The sequence below is a fragment of the Haliotis asinina genome, chromosome 2 (genome assembly GCF_037392515.1).
Source record: "Haliotis asinina isolate JCU_RB_2024 chromosome 2, JCU_Hal_asi_v2, whole genome shotgun sequence".
Taxonomy (NCBI): domain Eukaryota; kingdom Metazoa; phylum Mollusca; class Gastropoda; order Lepetellida; family Haliotidae; genus Haliotis; species Haliotis asinina.
In genome coordinates, this window is record NC_090281.1 from 32797598 (window position 1) to 32819655 (window position 22058).

The 22058-nt window shown below is 37.8% G+C and overlaps 1 protein-coding gene across 2 annotated transcripts in view; it reads left to right on the forward strand.

The window, feature by feature from the left end:
* LOC137273623 (ATP-binding cassette sub-family A member 2-like) overlaps positions 1 to 22058 on the forward strand; it is a 90864-nt gene that overhangs the window by 26334 nt on the left and 42472 nt on the right. For both annotated transcript variants that reach the window (XM_067806380.1, XM_067806381.1), the window contains exons 3-11: positions 12087 to 12198; positions 13748 to 13908; positions 15095 to 15216; positions 16906 to 17289; positions 17844 to 17939; positions 18263 to 18364; positions 18524 to 18586; positions 20235 to 20399; positions 20831 to 21094. In XM_067806380.1, the coding sequence (XP_067662481.1) occupies positions 12087 to 12198; positions 13748 to 13908; positions 15095 to 15216; positions 16906 to 17289; positions 17844 to 17939; positions 18263 to 18364; positions 18524 to 18586; positions 20235 to 20399; positions 20831 to 21094 (1469 nt within the window). The remainder of the gene's footprint in view (positions 1 to 12086; positions 12199 to 13747; positions 13909 to 15094; positions 15217 to 16905; positions 17290 to 17843; positions 17940 to 18262; positions 18365 to 18523; positions 18587 to 20234; positions 20400 to 20830; positions 21095 to 22058) is intronic.

The following is a 22058-nucleotide window of genomic DNA, read 5'->3' on the forward strand; positions in this document are numbered from 1 at the left end:
CCATATACCTGTGGATTTGTCTTCACATAGACCTTGTTGCAGATGTCGCCAACCCAGTGACAGTGGCATGCTGGTATTGATACATAGTTTTCTACAGGAACAGCGCTGACATCAGCAGCCTAGACTAACACTGATCTCTTAAATATATATAGTTTGTTAGAAACAAATACCTCCATGTGAATTAAAAAGGTGCCCCAGAGAGCCTAGAGATTCTGAAAGTGATGAAATTTAGACAATCTTCAGTTAGAACCTTTCAGCATTCATATTGGATGGACTATGCACTACCGACATTTAGAAGTGATACACATAAAGGCAAGAATTTTTGGATGTCAGCTTTTTTTGAGGGACATGGCATTTCAGAGAATAATCGTTCTCCTTCATGTGTTCACTTGATAAAGGTGTAAACATATACTCTTAAACGTTGACATCCATACATTCTTATGTGTGCTTCAGTGGGGAAAATAATGTGGTTTGGGAACGTTTGGACTAACAGTTGACTAGCCCATTGCAAACATAACATCTTGACAGCAGCTAGCAAGTTCGAAAAGAAGCTCCAGTTACATGGGAGATTCAGAAGAGGAAAACCTAGACTTACTTTATTATTATATTATTTGAAGAATGTGTTTTTGTCTGTTTTGGGTTATTTTTTTCATATTTTCAGGGTTGTTTTCAAAGCTTACATGGCTTCAATGAACCTATAAAAATCTTGGAAATCAGAGATATTGCTCAGGGTTCCATTTTCCACATCGCTACAATGAGTAAAATTTGTTATATTTGAAACTGTAACACTTTTCTTAGTAAAGTACAGATTTGAATACTTTTGTTGAGTTGAGTCCCATTAAGGATTCGAACCCTCTCCATCAAGGTCAGCCACCCAATTGTCAGGACACAGAGTCAGCCACCTAACCCACTCAAGCACCATACCACAAAGTGCAAGACAAACAAGTGGTAGTCTTGACTGTGGAGTTTGTGTACCCCTCTGATAATGTGTGATTCCTATTTTGGTATCCCACTCTGTGATTTTGCTGGAATATTGCTAAAAGCGGCATTGAACAACAACAATAAATCATCTAATCAGTTTTTGTAGCAAATGTTATAAGCAAGAAAAACACAGATCTTGTCAATGTTTTGAACAATGAGTTGACATTCTGATCTAACGGTTTCAAAATCTAAAATCAGAATTCATGTCTATTCACATTTTATCTGATGAGTGCTCATTATTTTCAAAGTGAAAATACCTTTTTCTTGGACAATTTTGACATCTTATTCAATTTTGCTGAAACTTCGAGAAAACTTTTATATGTTTAACTTGAAATAAATGCCTTCTTTTCAAAAGGTTATGCAATACGTTTACTTTTTGACCTTCGTTTTCATGATCTAAGCCCCTCAACCAAGAAAATACATAAAACACACAGAGGAAAATTGATCTTGCCTCAAAATAATGGTGTAATTAAAAAACTCGTATATTTTCATAAGGCCAGTACAATCTCTGTTGAATGTAACTTGAGTTAACGTTAATGCTCTCTTTCTTTGATATATGGCAGTGTATGGACCAGAAATATTAGCTCAACAATAGATTTCTTTATTTGATCACCTTAAAATAACTAAATGCACATTACATGATGTGTCAGTCTGTGAAAAACAGGTTATCCATTATCAAACGTGATGGTGGTCTTTATTGGTGCAGGTACACACGATAGTTGATACGTCAACATTATCGTGACATTAAGTTTCTGTTGAAGCTAAAAGAACATGTTTCATCTCTCAAACAGGATTATAGGAGACTCAAGACGTGGTCGAGTAATACTGTCAGGGTGATAGTGTGTATTGATTGCCTTGGCAGCGGTTATTGGCAGTCATAATGTCTTGTTAACCTGTGGCTTGTCTGGTACCTCAACAAAGCTCAGATATGTTACACTTTCCCAGTAAACAGTGCAGGGGCGGTGGGGTAGCCTAGTGGTTAAGAGCATTCACTTGTCATGCTGAAGACCTAACTTCGATTTCCCACATAGGTACAATGTGTGAAGCCCATTTCTGGTGTTATGTTACTGGAATATTTCTAAAAGTGGGTGTTAAATCAAACTGACTGACCCTCCCACCCACCCACTCACCCACCCACTCACCCACTCTGTTACTTTTCTTGGGTCTTGTCCCATCCTGGATGAACAGCACAAGGACTGATCTGTGCAGTTGGGAACCGATGATGTGTCAGCCAAGTCAGCAAGCCTGACTACCCAGTCCTGTTAGTTTCTGTTTATCGCAAGAGGGTTCCTGAAGGATGGTTCTAACCTGTATTTTAATGGGTCCATCATGACATAATGAAGGAAGTCTGAAAGAACATAATAATACAGTCAAACCCCGTTGTGTCGAACTTGTCGGGTCCAAGGGGAAAGTTTGACTTATCCGAGTGTTCGACACATCCGTCAGCACTGAAAAGACCAAGAACCAACACGACCCCGGTGCTTAACACATCGTTATTTTGCAGTAGGATACACATACGAAAAATATATCTTTGCAATAAACGTTTACGGCAGTATTGATCTTTAAATTACAACATATACAAATGTAAATCAATTCAATCACTTTATTCGTCATGGCAAATAAATATGCATACAAAAAGATAAGAACAAGAATAATTTAACAAACTCACAAGCGATCCCATTTAGTTGACAGCACTAATTCATTTTCAGTCGGTATAAAAGTTGTATAGTTCATACAAACGAAATAATAATATACATACGTGTACATGTGGGGAATTTATCACTTAAAAAATCCGAAATTACAGTCTGTTTGGCGTTCGGGCATGGCATCACATCCCCCCCCCCCCCCGGGTCCTTCGCTGAATTGCTAACCGTACTGGTTTAAAAAAATGATCCTACACCGTAAATACTAAACCAAAAACAAAACATCAATTTAGATAATCCAACTTCGTTTTCCTCACTTCTCATTTTGTATTTTCAAGGAAATCACATGACCGCTAACATAGACTGTCACATGACAACAACATGCGCCATTGTTTGTTTAGAGATATCCTGTCGGTCCGTGATCAACGTGTCACTGATAACAACTTAATTATGGTTAATTGTTTGAGTAAAGTTCAGTTGGTAAGTGTGCTGACAATGTGTGTATAGATGCGTAGTTAAACATGTCACTTGATTGTTGAGTCCGTTAATCGTTACTTTTGATCTGTAGGTAGCACATTTATGAGGATGACTTCCGATTGCGTGACTGAAGTTTTCAGTTGCAACAAGCAGCTTTGACAGTTCGAGACAAAAGGGTAAATTTGTACTTGTTAGAGCCTTTGGGGACCCTACAATGAGTTCGACACAACCGGGAATTCGACACATCTAGTTCGACACATCAGGGTAAAAATAATGATAAATATAAGGAAATCGGCAGGGACCGAGATGTCAGTTCGACACATCCGAGAATTCGTCTCAACCGAGTTCGAGACAATGGGGTTCGACTGTATTGTCTTGGATCAAATGAAACATTTCCACGATGTTCAGCAACTGTCTAAAACGTATTTCATTTGGCAATAGTAGAAATAGATTCCTGTGGGGTTGACCTAGGGATCTTGTTGAGTAATCAGCTGCTAGCTGCTGTGTCTAGCCTCTTGTCCACGTGCAAGTTACACCCTGGTTAGATAAGGCATGATAGTACACCGGTGTCTATGTCACTCAAAGCCCATGCAACCATTGTGAAATGGTCATCCAGTTTGACAGATATGATACACATCAAGACAAACTTGCTGAACAGCACGGTGACCTATAGCTACAATGTAATTGTTACTCAGTGTGAAAATAATTAACATCATATCCGCAATGGTCTCTTTCTTGCTTCCTCTTTCTTTTTCTCATTGTCTCCTGTATCTTTCTTGTTCCTTCCCTCTCTCTTTCTCTGACCATCTCTCTCCTTCCATCTTTCCCTCTCCCTCTTTCTTTCTTTTTTCTTTCTCTCTGGTTGTTTGTTGTTTTGATAAGCAAGAATATTAAAAATGCATATGGAAATATACCATACTTAAAAACCAGTTGCAAAACTAAGCCATGAGTGCCTCTCCAACTGAATGTTACACGTATTTGTTACTGGTTGTCAGGAAAACTTTTTGTGACTCTTTGAAAAATGCCAATCACATGAATCATCACACTTAATCATGTGGCAGAAGGTAGTTTTTAGAGACTGGTCGGTTACCACACTTTAAAACTTCCATTAGTCCTAATTTCTATGTACATACACACAAGCTAACACAAACACATGAGCTTCCCATTTTAGCTAATTTGTTCATATGATAGATGACTCAGCTTTATGTCTGTGACATGTCTTTCTAATCAGCACAGCAGGCAAGATTGTCCTACTAACAATATGTGGGCTGGAAGCCTGGCCTGCTGATTATCAAGGACCATCCCAACAAGATAACCTTGAGAACATGGGATAAACTGTGGAGCTGCATAATTCATTTGTCTCTGTATGCCTGTGTACATTTATTGATTGCAGTTGAAAATAGTGATAGAGTGATAAAGCAAATGCTTTAACCTGTGACAAGGGCACACTACCATCTTGTTACGAGTGATAGAATGTGTTTTGAAAAATTATAAATGGCTTTTGATGGTATTAGAGTCTTTATCTTCACATAGATTGAAGGTACTATTGTTGGTGCAACTAATAATGTTCAATAGATAGTGAAGAGAACTTCTGTTACACACCTGAAGTTTAGTTTTCGTTTGATTGCAGCCACAAAGAATAAATTTACGACAATGATGTAATAAAGATAGTGATTTTTTAAGAATTATACAAAAGGATGACTAATGTTTAATACCTTATAAACAAAGAGCATCTGTTCTGTTATTTTGAGTAACTGGCATAAAGCAATATTTTCTTCTGATGCGAGTTGCTGCTAGTTGTCATGACAACACATCTTCATTGCTTCGGGTTATAAGATAACATCATCCATTGAATGTTCATAAGGTTACACGTTATATCCCAATTCTGTCAATCTATGCTCATGATGTCAATCACTGGATTATCTGGTCTAGACTCATTTATTTACAGACTGCTGTCATATAGCTGGAATATTGCTGTGTGCAGCTTTAAACAACGATCATAATGATACATGTGTTTTTATGTGCTTACACTGAACTTAAGTCTCCACTTGTGAATAGGAAAACATTTTTCTCAGACTTTCTCAGAAATCAAGACTGTTAATAATCATGAGACATCACAACTTGCCAATGCAGACACAGTTTGAAGACACTGGCAAGCTCTTGACATACAATATTAATTCTCATGGCAGATAATAGGCACTGGTAATCGTTTACAGCTGAAAGGTTCTCCTAGAAGTACAATTGATACTTGTCTGGAGCCAGAACAGATCAATACCTATTGTCAAAAAAGGTTGTCTTAAAACTGTGTCAAGATCTACTAGAAAGGATTAAAAATGAAACAGTCACCCTTTTGAAATTAAACGCAGAAACCATTATTCATGGATCAGTAAGAGAAGAAATGATATACTAAATTTCATTTTCCTATTAACTAAAGAATACATATATTTTAGAAAAGAAGCAAACATCTCTTGCTTGTCTGAAACCAAAATTGTATAAAATTTCCTACTCTGACACTGCAGAAATGGCACTTTTGTTACTCTTTGTTGTCTTGGCACAATCTATTTCCATAGATAATGATAAGTAAACTTGACTTGCTATATAATACAACAATTGTACTGACCTGTTACATCTGTATGCAGTGCTGTTCCCAGATCAAACAGAAAGAAAGTGATCATAAAAACAAAAAAAAAAAAACATAAGAAAACCAGATACAATTGTCTTGAGACAAGCAGATCAAAACGTCCCACACTTGGCAGTTTTTCTGAAATCAGACACATCACAATACAAAGCTCAGCTGTAGAACATCATAGAAGAACTAATTCATAAATCTTTCCTAAGATCCATTTTAAAGGATGCTGTGGGTTTTTTTTAATCTTTTGTGTTGGATGGGGAATCTATGTGGGCTATCGGTTTCACTTCATTTTGGACGAATTCCGGCTCAGACGAAGATAAGGATAGTTCAATATTTGTGTTATTCTTAGATTACCATGTGACTATTGGCCTGTAATTGATTGAAGATATCACAGCAAGGGTTTTGCCATGCCTCTTGCAGGAACCACTATTTGGGTTGGGTCTTCTATTGGAGAATTTACACTAATTTGTTCACAGTTGAGCAATAGACATGTCTGAGGAAGAGTGTACCTCTGGGAGTATGTATCTATTCCAGAGAAATGCCATGAACATAAAGGATTGGATGTGGAGAAGCAATCACCTTAATTGTAGTGAGTGAGTGAATGAGTTAAGTTTTAAGCCACCATTAGCAATATTTCTGTTATATGGTGGCTGTCTGTAAATATTCGAATCTGGACTAGGCCATCAGTTGATCAACAACGTGAGCATCAATCTACAGAATTGGGATATGTCAGTGAGCCTGACCACCCAATCCCATTAGTCACCTCTTTTGACAAGCATCATGGTTACTGAAGACACAAATCTAACTACTATCTCCATGGGTAAATAAATAGGGTTGTTGACAGTCATCATGCCTTGAGTGAAATTGTATTCCATTTTTCTTCTCTCCATTGTTACCCAAATATCACTAATGTAGGAAATAACACTGCTTCAAAAATTCATTAATATTCATTTCTAGTGATGGCAAATGATTAATTGTATTCTTGAAAGGATATGGTTTGTATCACTGAATACTTGAGCCAATTGTGAAATACCTCCAAACCCAACCCAATATTCTGAAGATGTGAATTATCACGAATAAATTAATTGCATTGTATCAATATCAATTCACAATTCTGATTGGTCAGTTGGGAAATATATGAATGGTATGAACCATTGGTATCAACCATTGTCATAAATTGATTATCTGAAAAATAGCCTCATGTTTGGTAAAGTTCATTTGTATTCTGCAGGTCATTTGTAAACATCATTCTAAAATACACCATTCTTACTCTTTTCTTTAGATGGTTAGTGTTCACTTGAGTAATTCTCAGTTCTGTAGGAAGTATACAACTGAAGTAAAGTTTAAAAATAGGTAGTTTGAGACAAACTAATTACCTTTCTGGAAAAATTTAGGGAGACTAACCCAGGGCCGCTACACACTTCTTTCGTGGTATTTGTTCTAATTTTAGGGTTATAACAATGACCACTTTTCTTTCGTGTTTAAGTTTGAATACTGATGGATACGGTCTATTATATCATACTGATGGATACGGTCTATTATATCATACTGATGGATATGGTCTATTATATCATACTGATGGATACGGTCTATTATATCATACTGATGGATACGGTCTATTATATCATACTGATGGATATGGTCTATTATATCATACTGATGGATACGGTCTATTATATCATACTGATGGATACGGTCTATTATATCATACTAATGGATACGGTCCATTATATCATACTGATGGATACGGTCTATTATATCATACTGATGGATACGGTCTATTATATCATGCAGGGGGATATTGCTGATATTGCACATGAGGTCGGTGTCAATGCTCACACGCAAGTCTGGTCATGTTAGTGAAGAATTATCGATATCCACACATCATGAGATTCTAACATATGGCAGGCTATTCCAGATACCCAAGCTGTTTCAAATTTTCCTGTTTCATAAATACTACTTAGCCTCCAGTTATTGATGTCATTTATATTGAAATAAGATGTGGTAATTATATTGAAGGCCTGGTTATTCGTGATTCACTGCATATAGATTCGCACACTTATAACAGTGATGTGTATTGACTGCTTAAATCAATAATGAGCAGGGGTGTTGATTGCTGAGACAGGATAACCTTCACCTTCACTCGTTATTTGTTTGAAGTGCGTTTAGTCAATAACTGAGGTGGGACATTTTGAACCTTCACTACAGGTGTTGCAATATACCATATTTCCTCTAATAAGTGATTGTGCACTTATTTTTTCAAAGGCATTCCAGGCTAGTGCTTATTAGAGGCCTGACGCTTATTGGATGTAATTAATTGTTAGTGATCTATCACTAGATCCCATACATATTTATATACATGACCCCTTCTTGATTGCAGCGTTGATGTATGAGAAGAAAACATGACTCCAAGGTTTTAGTAGACAATGTAAAACTGGAGGGGGAGGCAGATCCCCGAGGCATTTCCTCATGCTGATGGTTTTATGTTGTCTACCAAAACCAAGGAGAAGTGTTTTCTCTAATATATATACCATCACTGATGGATCATTACAATGTAGATGACCATTTAATGAAGCTTCACAGCAATAACTGAAGCACCAGCATAATCAATTCAATAACAGTAACTGTATATAGATGATTCAACCCCACTTCTTCCACTGGCCCAGTGGCCATGTGGTAGAGCATCTGCCTACAAATCTGAAAGTTGCAGTTTCAGTCTTGCTTGGGAAAGTATTTGCATTCTGATCTTAATCTTGAACAATATTTTTTAATTGATTTCGAACATTTATATATCATTTGAATGTTAATGTTCATACAGAGTTAGGAAAAGACAATAAAAAAAAGTAGAAACTAGGAAGAGGTCTTACTAACAAAACAAAAGCTCAGATGTGGTTATTCTGGGAAAACAAGAGATGACCTAATACTAATATATATGAGAAACACACTTCAGGTTTATGTAATTATGTAATATCTATCAACCTGTGCCATGTAGAGCACAGAAGGTTGTAACTACAGGGACTGTTCCTGATTAAATCATTTTTGGACCAAGCGAGAATAAATTTGTAAAACATTTCCCTGTTGTGTATTAGAGGCCTGATGCTTATTTCTTGTTTTGCTGCTTCACCTCCTCAGAGACCAGGTGCTTATTACAGACCCCGATACTTTTTTGAGGAAATATGGTATACAGATGGTGTACACAGAGATACACACAGGGACTGTCAGACAAACATATTTATATACACAAACACACACAGACATGCATGCACACAAAGATACATACATTTTCATAATCTGACCACCATCTACTTATTTCAAGTTCTGCATCACACATTTCTCAAGAATTCCTTTTCATAAAGCCTTGCTTAAGGAAAGATTAGTAGAATGTACACCTTTTTGTAGGGGCCTGGTGAAGTAGGTAGTACTAAATATGTTGAACATGGTGTTCACCTAGTGGCTATCAATCTAGTATTGTCTAGTCACATTGAAAGTTGCAACTTGTTTTTACTTGAGTGGTGATCAATGCTGCAGAGTAAACATTGACGTGAACTTATAAGTGTGTTGTGACCAAAAAAACATATGATGGAGTTATAATTTAGTTGAAAATTGAGAATATGTTTTGTTTGTTTTGTCCTGTGTAAAGAAACATTTTCAATAATTATTTGCATTACTATTTCATTTTGTAGTTTCTGGGTCTCTAAACACATTACATTTTAAAATTAACCACAACAGAGGTGGGATTATAATAACATGCGTGTCATGTTGAAGGCCAAGGTTCACGTTCCCACAAGGGTGCAATGTGTGAGGACATTTCTGCAGTTCTCTACAATGATATTCGTGGAATATTGCTAAAACAGCAGTAAAAATCACTCCCTCACATTAACAAAAAAATGGTAATTAATTATTTTAAAATAATTGATGTTTCGGTCACTCATGTGTAACTGCAGTGCTCGGACTGTGAATAGGTCTTCACAGGTGCAAAGAACTAGTTCAATGTTATATGTTTCGCAAAGAACATGTTGTCACTTTATTAATGTACATTATTTATTTTTGCTGTGTGTTTTTATTTGTGTAACAAATTTAATGACTGCTACATACACAGATGCAGTTTCCATTTTATTATTATGGCAAGTGTTGATGTGCATCATCCGTGCATAAATTACTCTTGTTAGCATATTGAATGTCACACCAACCAGGTCAAGCTATGTAGGCAACTGCTGCTCAGGTATAATGACAGTCCAATTCGAGAGCTAACATCGTAAACGAGAAAATTATTTTTGCTGCATAAAGATTCTAATGATAGATGTGAGACATTTTTTAATGACAGATGAATCAATATATTGACGAAAGCAAACAACTATCTTCCATGGCACTTTCGATGTGATTTTGTGTAACTTAAATCATGTTGTTAAAATGAGGATTCTAAGCCTTTGGAAACATGTAATTGCAAGTAATTATGTCATTTGTTGAAGAAAATAATCATGACAGTAATTACCACAACATCAAACTGGTCTGTTCATAGTTAAGAAAAGGAAGTATTTGTAAACATGTCTAGGGGGGTAGGGGGAGGCAGTATTCTAGAAGGTAATGCACTCACTTGTCACTCCAAACACCAGGGTTTAATCACCTGCATATGTACAATATGTGAGGCTCATAACCATTTCTGGTGTACCTCTACTGTGATATTGCTGGAATATTGCTAGAAGAGCTACAAGAGTAAAATCACTTATGGAATTGTAAGTTGAGCTGTCATTTGCTGTAAGGGAAAATTACTTTGGCTGTTGAAGTACTTTCAGTTTAATTAGATGCGTGACAGGTAATTTTTCTATTCAGCATTTTTAATATATTTTGTATTTTATTGAATTGTACAATGCTACAGAACTGTGTTTTTGACAAACTGCAATCCTGTCCTAATATGCCAGGAACATTAGACACAAGCAGCAGCTGTCTGGCACCAAAAGCACATGCATCAATTGTATGATTATCATGCGATAATTAATTGTCTTATGTATGTGTGGTGTTAATTGTAATATGTTTAGATTCCTTGTGAGAAGGGTTTTCCTTTGAAATATCACACGATATGGCTAATCAAAATGAAATATTTTCATGAGATTATTTTGATTATTTTAAGGACAATGGAGGTCATCTTGAAATTGGTGGCCATTTTGAAAATGCCAAAAGGTAGAATTTGCTGAACTTTGTATCTTGCACCTGGCAATGATGTTCTGAACCTTTTCTGAAAAATTCAGCTTTCTACTATTCATTTACAATGTCATGTTTAATACTTCTGACCCATAAGCATAGTCAAATGTAACACAGTATGTTTCCGTTTTGTGACTGACTGTTTGTTGTTTAACAGTGCACTTAGCAATGTTATAGCTTTATGGAAGTGGCTTGTAATAATTGTGGTTCCTCTTGGCCACTACATAATCAATATTGTGCAGCTTTATTACTTGTAGACATTTCATTCAAGTAATAAAGATATAAAATAAAGATTTTTGAGTTCTGCTCCAGAAATGAAGCCCATCCCTGGTCCATTTCGAGACGAAGTCTGAAACGTTTCCATGGAAACCGAGAAAATAATAAAGCACAAAAACCTGTAAATAGCAAAAGGCACCACTTTAGGGTCTGACTGATATATCTACCAAGTTTTGCAGAAAAATATTGAAGGTTTTTTTTAGTTCTGCTCTGGAAACGAGATGTGGAGATTCATGGAGATGTTTTTGTTTGTTTTTTTGGTTTGGTTGTTTAATGCCACACTTAGCAATATTCCACTCTCAGTATTGAGTCTGGACAAGACAATCACGTGATCAACAGCATGAGCACTAATCTACTCAATTTAGACATGATGACTTGAGTCAACCAAGTCACTGAGTCTGACTATATGCTCTGGTTAGTCGCCTCTTACAATAAGCATTGGTTGCTGGAGACCAACTCTAGAGTTTCGATGCTCATTACATCATCAACTGTCAGTTGTTGGTACAGTTCATACACTCCTCCAGATGGAGAGTTTTACCTCCAGGACCTAGATTTTCAAGCACTTTTAGCTTCTACAGTGCTATACATTGACTTACGACTATCTTAGCGCTAAGAGAGCTTCAACAATCTAGCTCCAGATGTAGTAAAATATACATTAGTAAGCCTTTTATATACTGAAATAAACAAATAAGGGATCACAGATGTTCCTTTATGTTTTTCCCCATGTGTCTTCACAAACTTTGTATCACACAACTTGTGAAGAAATTTAGGAACAAAATAAAGAAAACATGTATTTTCATGTGATCCCTTTTTTGTTTCCCTCAGTATATTTGATTGTGTCTGTAATAAAGAACATCATGAACTCCTGTATTTTTCAGCTCACTTCCGCACAATGCCTCTCCCATCATCTGGCTTGGTCTCCATCATGCAGATGTTTTGTGAAAATGGACACACAGATGAGCATGGGTTCTTGGACTTCCCCAGTTCCAGGTGAGAATCTCAGTCATCAAGTCATCTCTACAAAACTGGGGCTCAACACAAAGTCGAGATATGAATATCATTCATTACACAGAGTTTTTAAGAATGAAGATTTTATGGATATAACTTCTTTATATGAGAACACAACTTTTCGGAGTTAATGCTTACTCCTTCATCACACCTGATGAAGGAGTAAGCATTAACTCCGAAATGTTGTGTTCTCATATAAAGAAGTTGATATCCATAAAATCTTCATTCTTATGCATTTCACTTCTAAATGCCCTTCAAAGACCAGAGTTTTTAAGGCGTATATGTGATTGTAAGGCCTTTGTAAGGATTTTACAGTCCCATACACCGTTTCAAACCACTATGTGATGAATTTATTACCCTTAAGATATTTTAATTTAGCCTATCTTTAAACAACAACATTCGACAGAATGAGATGCAAAACACATGATACAAGAGATGAATTGTGTTAGGTTCCATTGCTGTGAGGTCATAATATATGCGTCATGTTACGGAGGTCCCGATACAAGACATATAATGCTGAGGTTGTGATGTGACACTTATCCCTTTTGTGAAGACATGATGCAATATTTATCTCCCACCGTTATAGTTACATCATTGTTATGATACTGCATACATGGAGGTCTTCAAGGCTTGATACAGTCACTACATCAAGGCCTCAACACTGACTAAATCACTATTAATATATCAGAATGCCATAGATATCTATAGCAAAGTCATGATATTTACTACTTTAGTGAGGCCACAATGTGATGTTTATTGCTTTAGCAGGTAACAGTTTGATATCAGGCACTTTTATGAAGTTGTGATAAGGTCATCACTGTACTGATATCTCTATGTGATATTGATTGTCATAGTCATGTCGCAATTTGATTCTCTTGTAAGGTCATATGATACTTTTGACTAGACGGAGGTTGTGATATGATACTTATCATTGTAGTGAGGTTGTGTTATGATAGTTATCACTATCATAGTGGTCATGATATGAGACAGTATGCTGAGGTTGTAACGTGATACGTATCACCACAGTGAGGTTGTGATATGATACTTATCACTGTAGTGAGGTTGTGTTATGATAGTTATCACTTTTGTGTGGTCATGATATGAGACAGTATGCTGAGGTTGTAACGTGATACGTATCACCACAGTGAGGTTGTGATATGATACTTATCACTGTAGTGAGGTTGTGTTATGATAGTTATCACTTTTGTGTGGTCATGATATGAGACAGTATGCTGAGGTTGTAACGTGATACGTATCACCACAGTGAGGTTGTGATATGATACTTATTACCATAGTGAGGTTGTGATATGATGCTTGTCACGATAGTGAGGACATAATAAAATGTACATCACTTGAGTGAGGTCACATTCCTATTCTTGTCATTGGCAGTAAAGGCATGATGTGGTACTTATCCCTTATAGTATATTAGTATATACAATTTAATGATGATAGTTTAATGCAAGTAAGTGTGAATATTTTTTTTTTTTTTTTTTTTTTTTTTTGAGAATTAATAAATGATTTGTTATTCTAGCTCCACAACATCCGTCCTTCAGCGGCTGCAGGTGTTGGCAGAGAATCGCAATTTCTTTGACCCAGGCTTCACCCCTGAAGAAATGAACCAGATACCAGACCTGTATAAGAGCATCATAGATGACCCTGCCTTTCTACATGACCAGTTTAAAAATACCTCTGGTAACATATATGTGTCTTCTTACCTACATGTACATTATTGATATGTATTGCAGTGTAGAAATGTATATACATACTCCACCATGTTGAAGCTTCTCACAGGTTGTTTGTTTGTTGTTTAACGCCAAACTCAGCAATGTTGCAGCTCTTTAGTCTGTAAGTAATTGAGTCTGGACCAGACAATCCAGTGATCAACAACAAGAGAATTCGTCTCTGCACGTGAGATATGATGGCGTGTCAACCAAGTCAGAAGCCTGACAACTGGATCCCTGTTAGTCGACTCTGACAACATGGGTTACTGAAGACGAATTCTAATCCACGGGTTCAAGCCTCCCATAGAGATATGATTCTACATAATCTGTCTACCCTGCATTTCGTTGTACAGGCTCAATTTAGTGCTTTGTTATTTGCACTGGTGCAGCCAAATATTGGAAAGTGCAACCTAGTTGTGAGTCCAGCTTGCACAAGGTGGAAGTCAAGTCTTGAGTAATAAATAAACATTTATATACCAAAAGTCAGCTTATTTTTCTTCTGCATTTTGAATAACCATGGCACTGATACACTATTCATAGACATGTCCTACCTGTGACAGCTCCTGTACACAGGGATCAGCTGTTGCTATGCATTGCTATGGTTTCATGGGTACTACATCACGGAAATACGTTTGTGTGCCGAAGCCTCCGACGGTTTAACACTCTATGCTGCAACTTGAATTTGGCTGGTTTAACTAGGTTTTTAGGTATGGTTGCACTTTGTGCAAGAAGGTTCTCTATTCTTAAGTCAAGCCCTGGGTGTACCTTTATTTATTTTGTTTGTAAATGCTTTTCAAATTTGTTTTGTTGTGTAATCAGGCTTGTAGCCAGCCAATTCTTTCATGTATCCGAGATAGGTCAGGTAGTATTGGAGGAATTTTTGGCACGAAATTGAAGAAAAAAATGTTTTAGCCACAATTATGTGTAAGCCTGGGCTTTTTTTAATTTTGGTAACCAGGCGTCTTGTAATGCAGAATGGAGCAGTGTTCCTGGTGTTTGACTGTGGTCTGTTAAAACTGATTCTGGATTAGACAGTCCTGTGACTGACATGCGCAGTGAACTGCTCAATGTCAAATTCTTATGGTATCTTGCACAATAGGCTGCTGGGATATGGTTAGGAGACTTGTTTCCCATAATTTTGTTTTCATTTTTTTTAGATTTTGAGATCTCCCAGGTGCTCCCCAGTGTTGATGGTCTGGTATCATTCCTCCACAATAATCTCTCTCTGCCAAGAGAGGATATAGACACATTGCTCAATTCAACCATTCATGTCCAGGGGGTAAGTGCTGATACTACACCTCACTACTATGTGTTAGAATCTAGGTCCTCCTCTGTATTGTCAGTATCAATTAGATTCTGAAACTTGACAACATCAAGAGAGCATTTAGTACTGACAGGACATTCCCTTCTGTCAATATCAATGAGATTCAGAAACATGACAACATCAAAGGAGCATTTAGTATGGACAGGACATTCCCTTCTGAACCTATGTCCTCACCACTGATATGATGCTCAGTATCGACATGATGATGGAACCAAGATTCACATCAATGGAGTAGAAACTGATAGGAGGGTCCCCTTCCATCCTTGTCTGTATTGAGACATTCTCAGTATTGTGACGCTTGCCACCGACATGATGCTAAACTTTCTGTTCATGCTTAAGACTACAGATAAACGCAACATCATGCTTCAGCCCTTTTGAAGCTAGTTCCTTTAACATGGTATCTGTTTTAGGTATTTACATGCTGCTCAAGTAACATATTCAATGTAAATATGATGCTGAACTCACTTAGTCAATAAACGCACTCACGCTTGTGAAACTAGTTACTTTTAGTCTAGCCACCCTTGACAGTTCACAGCCAGGAACGAAATACAGATGGTGCAACACTAGCCCATTTGTTGTCTATCTTTGTGTTTGGCAGTGTTCTTTTTGATTTAAGCCCAACAAGGAAACAGTGAGTGAAGCCACTGTAACCTACTGCTGTAGCCAAGATAGGTCTCCTGAAGGAAATATAAGTCCTGTCTTGTCAATTTTACAGGCAGATGACGTAGTTTTTGTAGCACAGAATTAAAGAAATGTGCAGATGTACAACATAGTTAAGTCAATGGTTAAATCGTCAGGTCATTAGTATGTTTGCCTGGACAGCAAAATGCAGAAAAGATACTGTGTGATAAGGTATTCAGCTGTTTTGATCAGAGGTTGTAATTGTCATTTGTTAGGGGTGATGGGGTAGCCTAGTGGATTAAGCGCTTGCTGGTCACACCGAAGAGACGAGTTCGATTCTCCACATGGGTACAGTGTGTGAAGCTCATATCTGGTGTCCATTGCTGTGATATCGCTAAAAGCGGTGTAATTTAACTCACTCACTCACTCACTCACTCACTCACTCACTCACTAATGGTTTAACGTAGACTAAGTGTAAACAGGAAAAGTCTGTTATTTACAGTTTTTATCTTGTTCCATATATCTTTCCATGTTTCAGTTTTCATAATGAATTATGATTGTTTGTCTACAGGACTAACTGTTTTGCCACCAGGAATCTGATTTCATGTTTATTAAAATAATACACTTCCAAAAAGAATTTTGTCCCAAATGTTAGCATATATGTCAGTTACACTTGATCACAGTGATGTCTTTGTTCCAACTGGGTTGGATGATGATGATGATGATGATGATGGTGGTGGTGATGATGATGATGGAGTGGACAATGATGATGGTGACAGTATTTGTAGTGATGATGGTTATGGTGATGCTAGTAGTAGTGGTGGTGATGATGATGATGATGATGATGACGATGATGATGATGGCGTGGACAATGATGATGGTGACAGTATTTGTGGTGATGGTAGTGGTGTTGGTTGTGGTGATGATAGTAGTGGTGGTGGTGATGATGATGATGATGATGATGATGATGATGATGATGATGATGATGATGATGCCATATAGTGAACCGGTGTCCCTCCCCAGGTGTATAAGTACCTGTTTGGAGAAGACATGATGCACATGCAGGAGACCCTGAACCGCAAGAAACGTAGCGCCGACAGTGGACCAGTGGAGGACATACTCCAATCATTGTCAGGGGGAACAGGTGACATGAGCTTTCCTTGGAAGGACACTGGTCAAGGAATACTAAAGAAGGCTGTCGAAGGCATTGTTGAAGACATCCTTGAGAGGTCAGCCAGTGGCCATATCAATAACCTGGAGAATCAGATATTTCAGAAGATAATTAGTAATCCCAGGCTGCTGGAAAATGAAAACATGGCGGTGGTGATTGAGGCGTTGGTCAGCATCGTGGAACGTCTCAACACATCTTTCATCGTCACCCCTGATCAGATGGCCCAGCTGCTGAAGGTGAGGTTAAAACATTGCTCAGATGTTGTTTATCATGGCTCCGTTGATAGCAATCTGCCATCTTCCAACTGCATCATTCAAATCATTGTACATTATTAGTTTTGTTGATCATTTCATTTTACCTGCTGACTGCACGAACACATATCCACAACAATCATTTACAATCACCTGATTCTTGGTGTTTCAGTACTGAAACTCTGTTCAGATTCACCAATTTTGTGGGTGTTGTTGTAGCCTAGTGATTGAAGTGTTGACTTGTCACAGCAATAACCCGGGTTTGATTCTCCACATGGGACAACATGTGAAGCCCATTTCTTGTGTAACGAGCCATGATGTTGCTGGAATTTTGCTAAAAGCAGCATAAAATCATATTTACTTACCAGAGTTGACAGCATCTAAGAACTTGTTCTTTTTTCAGGCAGACTGTCAGGTGGTTGATGATGATGATGATGATGATGATGATGATGATGATGATGATGATGATGATGATGATTTAGTGATACAGCTGAATGCTTAGTGTTAAACCCACTCACTAACACATTATCGTGTTTCAGATGGAGGTATTCTCAGCGTCTTCCTTGAAAGAACTGTCATGTGACCCATCACTGCTGGCCAACCTGTTCCTTCCTCAGACCCACAATGAATCACTGGTAAGAGATGTTCAGATACAGTAACTGATTTGGGATATACTTCAGGAGATGCATGGCAACTATAGCAAGGGTTGTAGACTGCCTACTATGATGGATGGAAGTGACCAGTCATTTATTGTAATGGTGGGGCAGGGTGAATGAGGACAGGCTCACCCAGAAATTTCTCTAAGAGATACATAATTGGTAAAATGGACATTGCACAGTAAAATGCTAACTGATAAAAGGTATAACATCCTCGTACCCTCCTTAGTTCCAGAGTCTTGGATGTGGACTTAAACATATCTGGTGAGTGTACCAGTGCTGAAACTGATAATTCCTTTCAGATTCACCTCCAGGAGGACTTGTGCAACATGACGTCTGCTCAGTTTGATGACTTGTCAGCATATCTGCATAGATCTGTCACAGACCAGGATATTATCAACATGGTAAGACAGATCACCATGATGAGACATATAAAACATCTTGGTAATACATACACAAAGGCATCAAAATGAGTGTTAAAGATTCTTCTCTTAATAAAGTTTCCCCGGCTGTGGAGATGTTACCATTGATTGAGTTGTTAGAATGTCTCATTCTCGCTTCAGTTGAATCTGCAGCCTGTGAACATCACATCCACAGCATACAAGATTTCAAACTTCATAAAAAAGGTAAGCTCATTTATTATCCTGCAGAGTATGAGGCCTGAGTTCACTTTCCTACCCAGAGTTCCATGTGACTGGCATAATACCTCTGCCACAGGCCAGAGAGATGTAATGATTCATCACATCTTACACAGTCCTTTCAATATGTGAAACATATTTATTAGCTCTTTAATTTTGATACGTCTACACATCTAACTGAACATCTTTGATAAAAATGGTTTAGTTTCACTGAGAATATACAGTAAACCATGTAACACTCTTTTGATGTGAGTAGTGATCTGTTGTTATGTGCTGTCATCGAAGCCCAATGGAGAACAAATGATGCAGCCTCTTTGACATATATATGTATTGTCATGAACCTTACTGTCGCAGTTGTAGAGGAATATTTATGTAAATATGTACAACATTATGAAAAACACACAGAAAGAAGCTTACATTAGATTCTTCTTATTTATGAATATGCGTTTGGTTACAAACAAGAGTAAACTCTCAAGATATCCAAATTAGCCTGTGGCAGTGATGTTATGCTAAGTCATCGCTGCGCTGGAATATGAGGTCTGAGTTAGTGATAGTAGGCTCATTTTTGAGAAAACTCAAAGGTAATGATCAAGACCACTCACTCTTTGTGAAGATCCTGGTTTGAATTGGACTGGATCCACCCATGCTTGTGGTACTTGATTGGCAACTTCAGAACTGGAAGTTAAACTCAATCTTTAATGTGACCACCTGTACATATAGGCATTGCATGATTGCCATTTCAGAAAGAGGCTCATTATTATTGGTTGTGTGACCTTGTAATATGAGCTAAAAATTGCATGCATCGTGTCATAACACTGTACTTATTCATTGACTCACTTCCCCTTCAGTTACACTGGGGTCAGAATATGCCACTTGCGGCCTATTCTTGTTGTAAGAGACCTGTTAAGGTGCGGGGTAGAATAGGCCTTCAGCAACCCATGCTTGCTATAAGAAGCGACTATGCTTGTGGTAAGAGGCGACTAAGGAGATCGGGTGGTCAGGCTCGCTTCCTTGGTTGACATATATCATCAGTTTCCAATTGCGCAGATCGATACTCATGTTGTTGATCACTGGATTGTCTGGACCAGACTTCAATATTTACAAAGCACTGCCAATAGCTGGAATATTGCTGAGTGTTACTAAAGTCACTCACTCACTCACTCACCCACTCACTCACTCACTCACTCACTCACTCACTCACTTGTTGTAAGAGGCAGTTTAATATTGTGGACTGGCTTGGTAACTATGGCTGTGGTGTACCCTGATGGTGTCTTGCACTGCTCATGATACCAGCAACTAGTCTACCGAATCCACAAACCGTTTTTCGTCAAATTTGGTGAATACCGCAGACTGGGGAATTGAACAGCAATCAAACAAAACTAACAATCCCTCATGATGAACAACAAACGTTCCTTCACGATGAACAACAAACAAAACAAACACTTCTTCATAATGAACAACAAACATTCTCTCACGGTCAGCAACAAACAAAACAGTCACTCCCTCACCATGAACAACCAACAAACAAAACAAACACTCCCTTACATTATTCACAGTTAGCAACAAACAAACAAAACAATGACTCCCTAACAATGAATAACCAACACACACTACACTGATATGCACTGTTTTGCAGGTGAACAAGTTCGTCCAGTTCCACACAGAGTTGGAGATGTTGGCCAAGCTGGTGGAGATGATCCCTCAGGACGCGTTCGACATTGACAACACGACTGATACCCACCAAGGGGGTAACGAAACCACACCAGCTGCAGGCAACACCACTGACACAACTCCAACTAAGGTAGGCGGTTAATCTATGTGCACAGGTCACTCTTTGGTCTGTTGTTATTGTGGTGGAGTTTCTAAAATTACTTTGTGGTAATCAAGTTACCTCGAAAGATTATTAAATTTTGTTTAGTATTTCATTTTTTTAAAGGCAAGAAAATTCCAATTTTTTTTTTCTCACTTTTTTCCATGCAAATGTCATGTTCACATTTAAGTAATATCAAGGGCAGGTAACTCTATCCATTCTTATTACAGAGGACATATCTCCATGACAAATATGATTGTAATTTCAAAACTTGAAAAAATGTCAAGGGCAGGTAACTCTAACCAGATTCATTGCTCAGAACATAAATCCATGACAAATGAAATTGTAATTTATGTTGTGAAATAAAGAAATGTTCCTTTGGGAAATTACAGGAAATGACTCCCTCACCTTTCCCTCCACAGATTCCCCCAGTGAAACCCAAGGCCCAGCATCCCCAAGGCCTCCTCAAGTTGTGGTCCTTCATGCAGCAGACTGTCTGTGGCACTCCACCTCCAACTACACCTACAGACAAGGATGGCAACCAAGAACACCGGTCTGGTCTTGATGCTCTCAGTCTGTCATCCAGACAGCACAGGATGCTGGGAATCTTGCTGCACGTCCTCTACAGCAATCCCAAGGTCCTTTATGCTCCGGCCAACACCTCTGCTGATGACGTAATGATTCAGGTGATTCATGGTTCAATTTTTTTATCAGGCAGCATATTTATCTTATACTAGGGGCCATGGTCATTTGTCTAGGACAATATTGCTCTTACCTTGAACATGCATGTTGGATTTTGATCAACTGAGCCTAGTTTTTGGGGTTTTTTTTCTGGGACAGTTGGGTAGCCAAGTGGTTTAAGTATAAACTTGTCATGCTGAAGACCCAGGTTCGGTTCCCCACATGGGTACACTGTGTGAATCTCATTTTTGGTGTCCCCCACTGTCCCCCACTTGCTAAAAGTGGCACAAACCATGCTCACTATTATTTTTCTCCACTAACATGTAAGTAGTCTAGTGGTTAAAGCTTATCATGCTGAACATGCAGGTTTGGTTCCACACATGGTATGAAGCCCATTTCTGGTGTCCCTCTCTGTGATATTGCTGGAATAAGTGGTGTGAACCTTACTCATTTTTATTTTTCTCCACTAACATGAACATACATTTCATATATTCCCTGCTCATATTGCAAAACTGTTATCGTAACATTTGCAACACACCAGCCTCAATATTGGCTTCATTCTCTGCTTTAATGATGAAAGGCTCAAGTCATGTGATATTTAGAATGTTTTCAGAAGAAATAGGAATAAAACTCTGTAAGCTTGTTATTACCATTTGAGAAAAATGCTGTTCTGTTATAGATAACAGATTCTTAGTTATTCAAACAAACAGATGTATAGATAAGACATATTAAATGCTCTATAAAAAGTTTTGAAATTAGGTAAATTTGTTTTCTGTAGTTGGTGATATGGTTTATGTCCTGTAGCTTTTCACGTGAGCCTATGTTGAAATGGTGCCCTTTGATCAGTTGGGACTTTTCATATATTTTATTATTTTTAGGACATTTATAATTGCCCAATTTCTGGATAAATCTTATGGAATAGATTAGTGAGTTCAGTTGTATTCCAGCTATATGGCAGCGGTCTCTAAA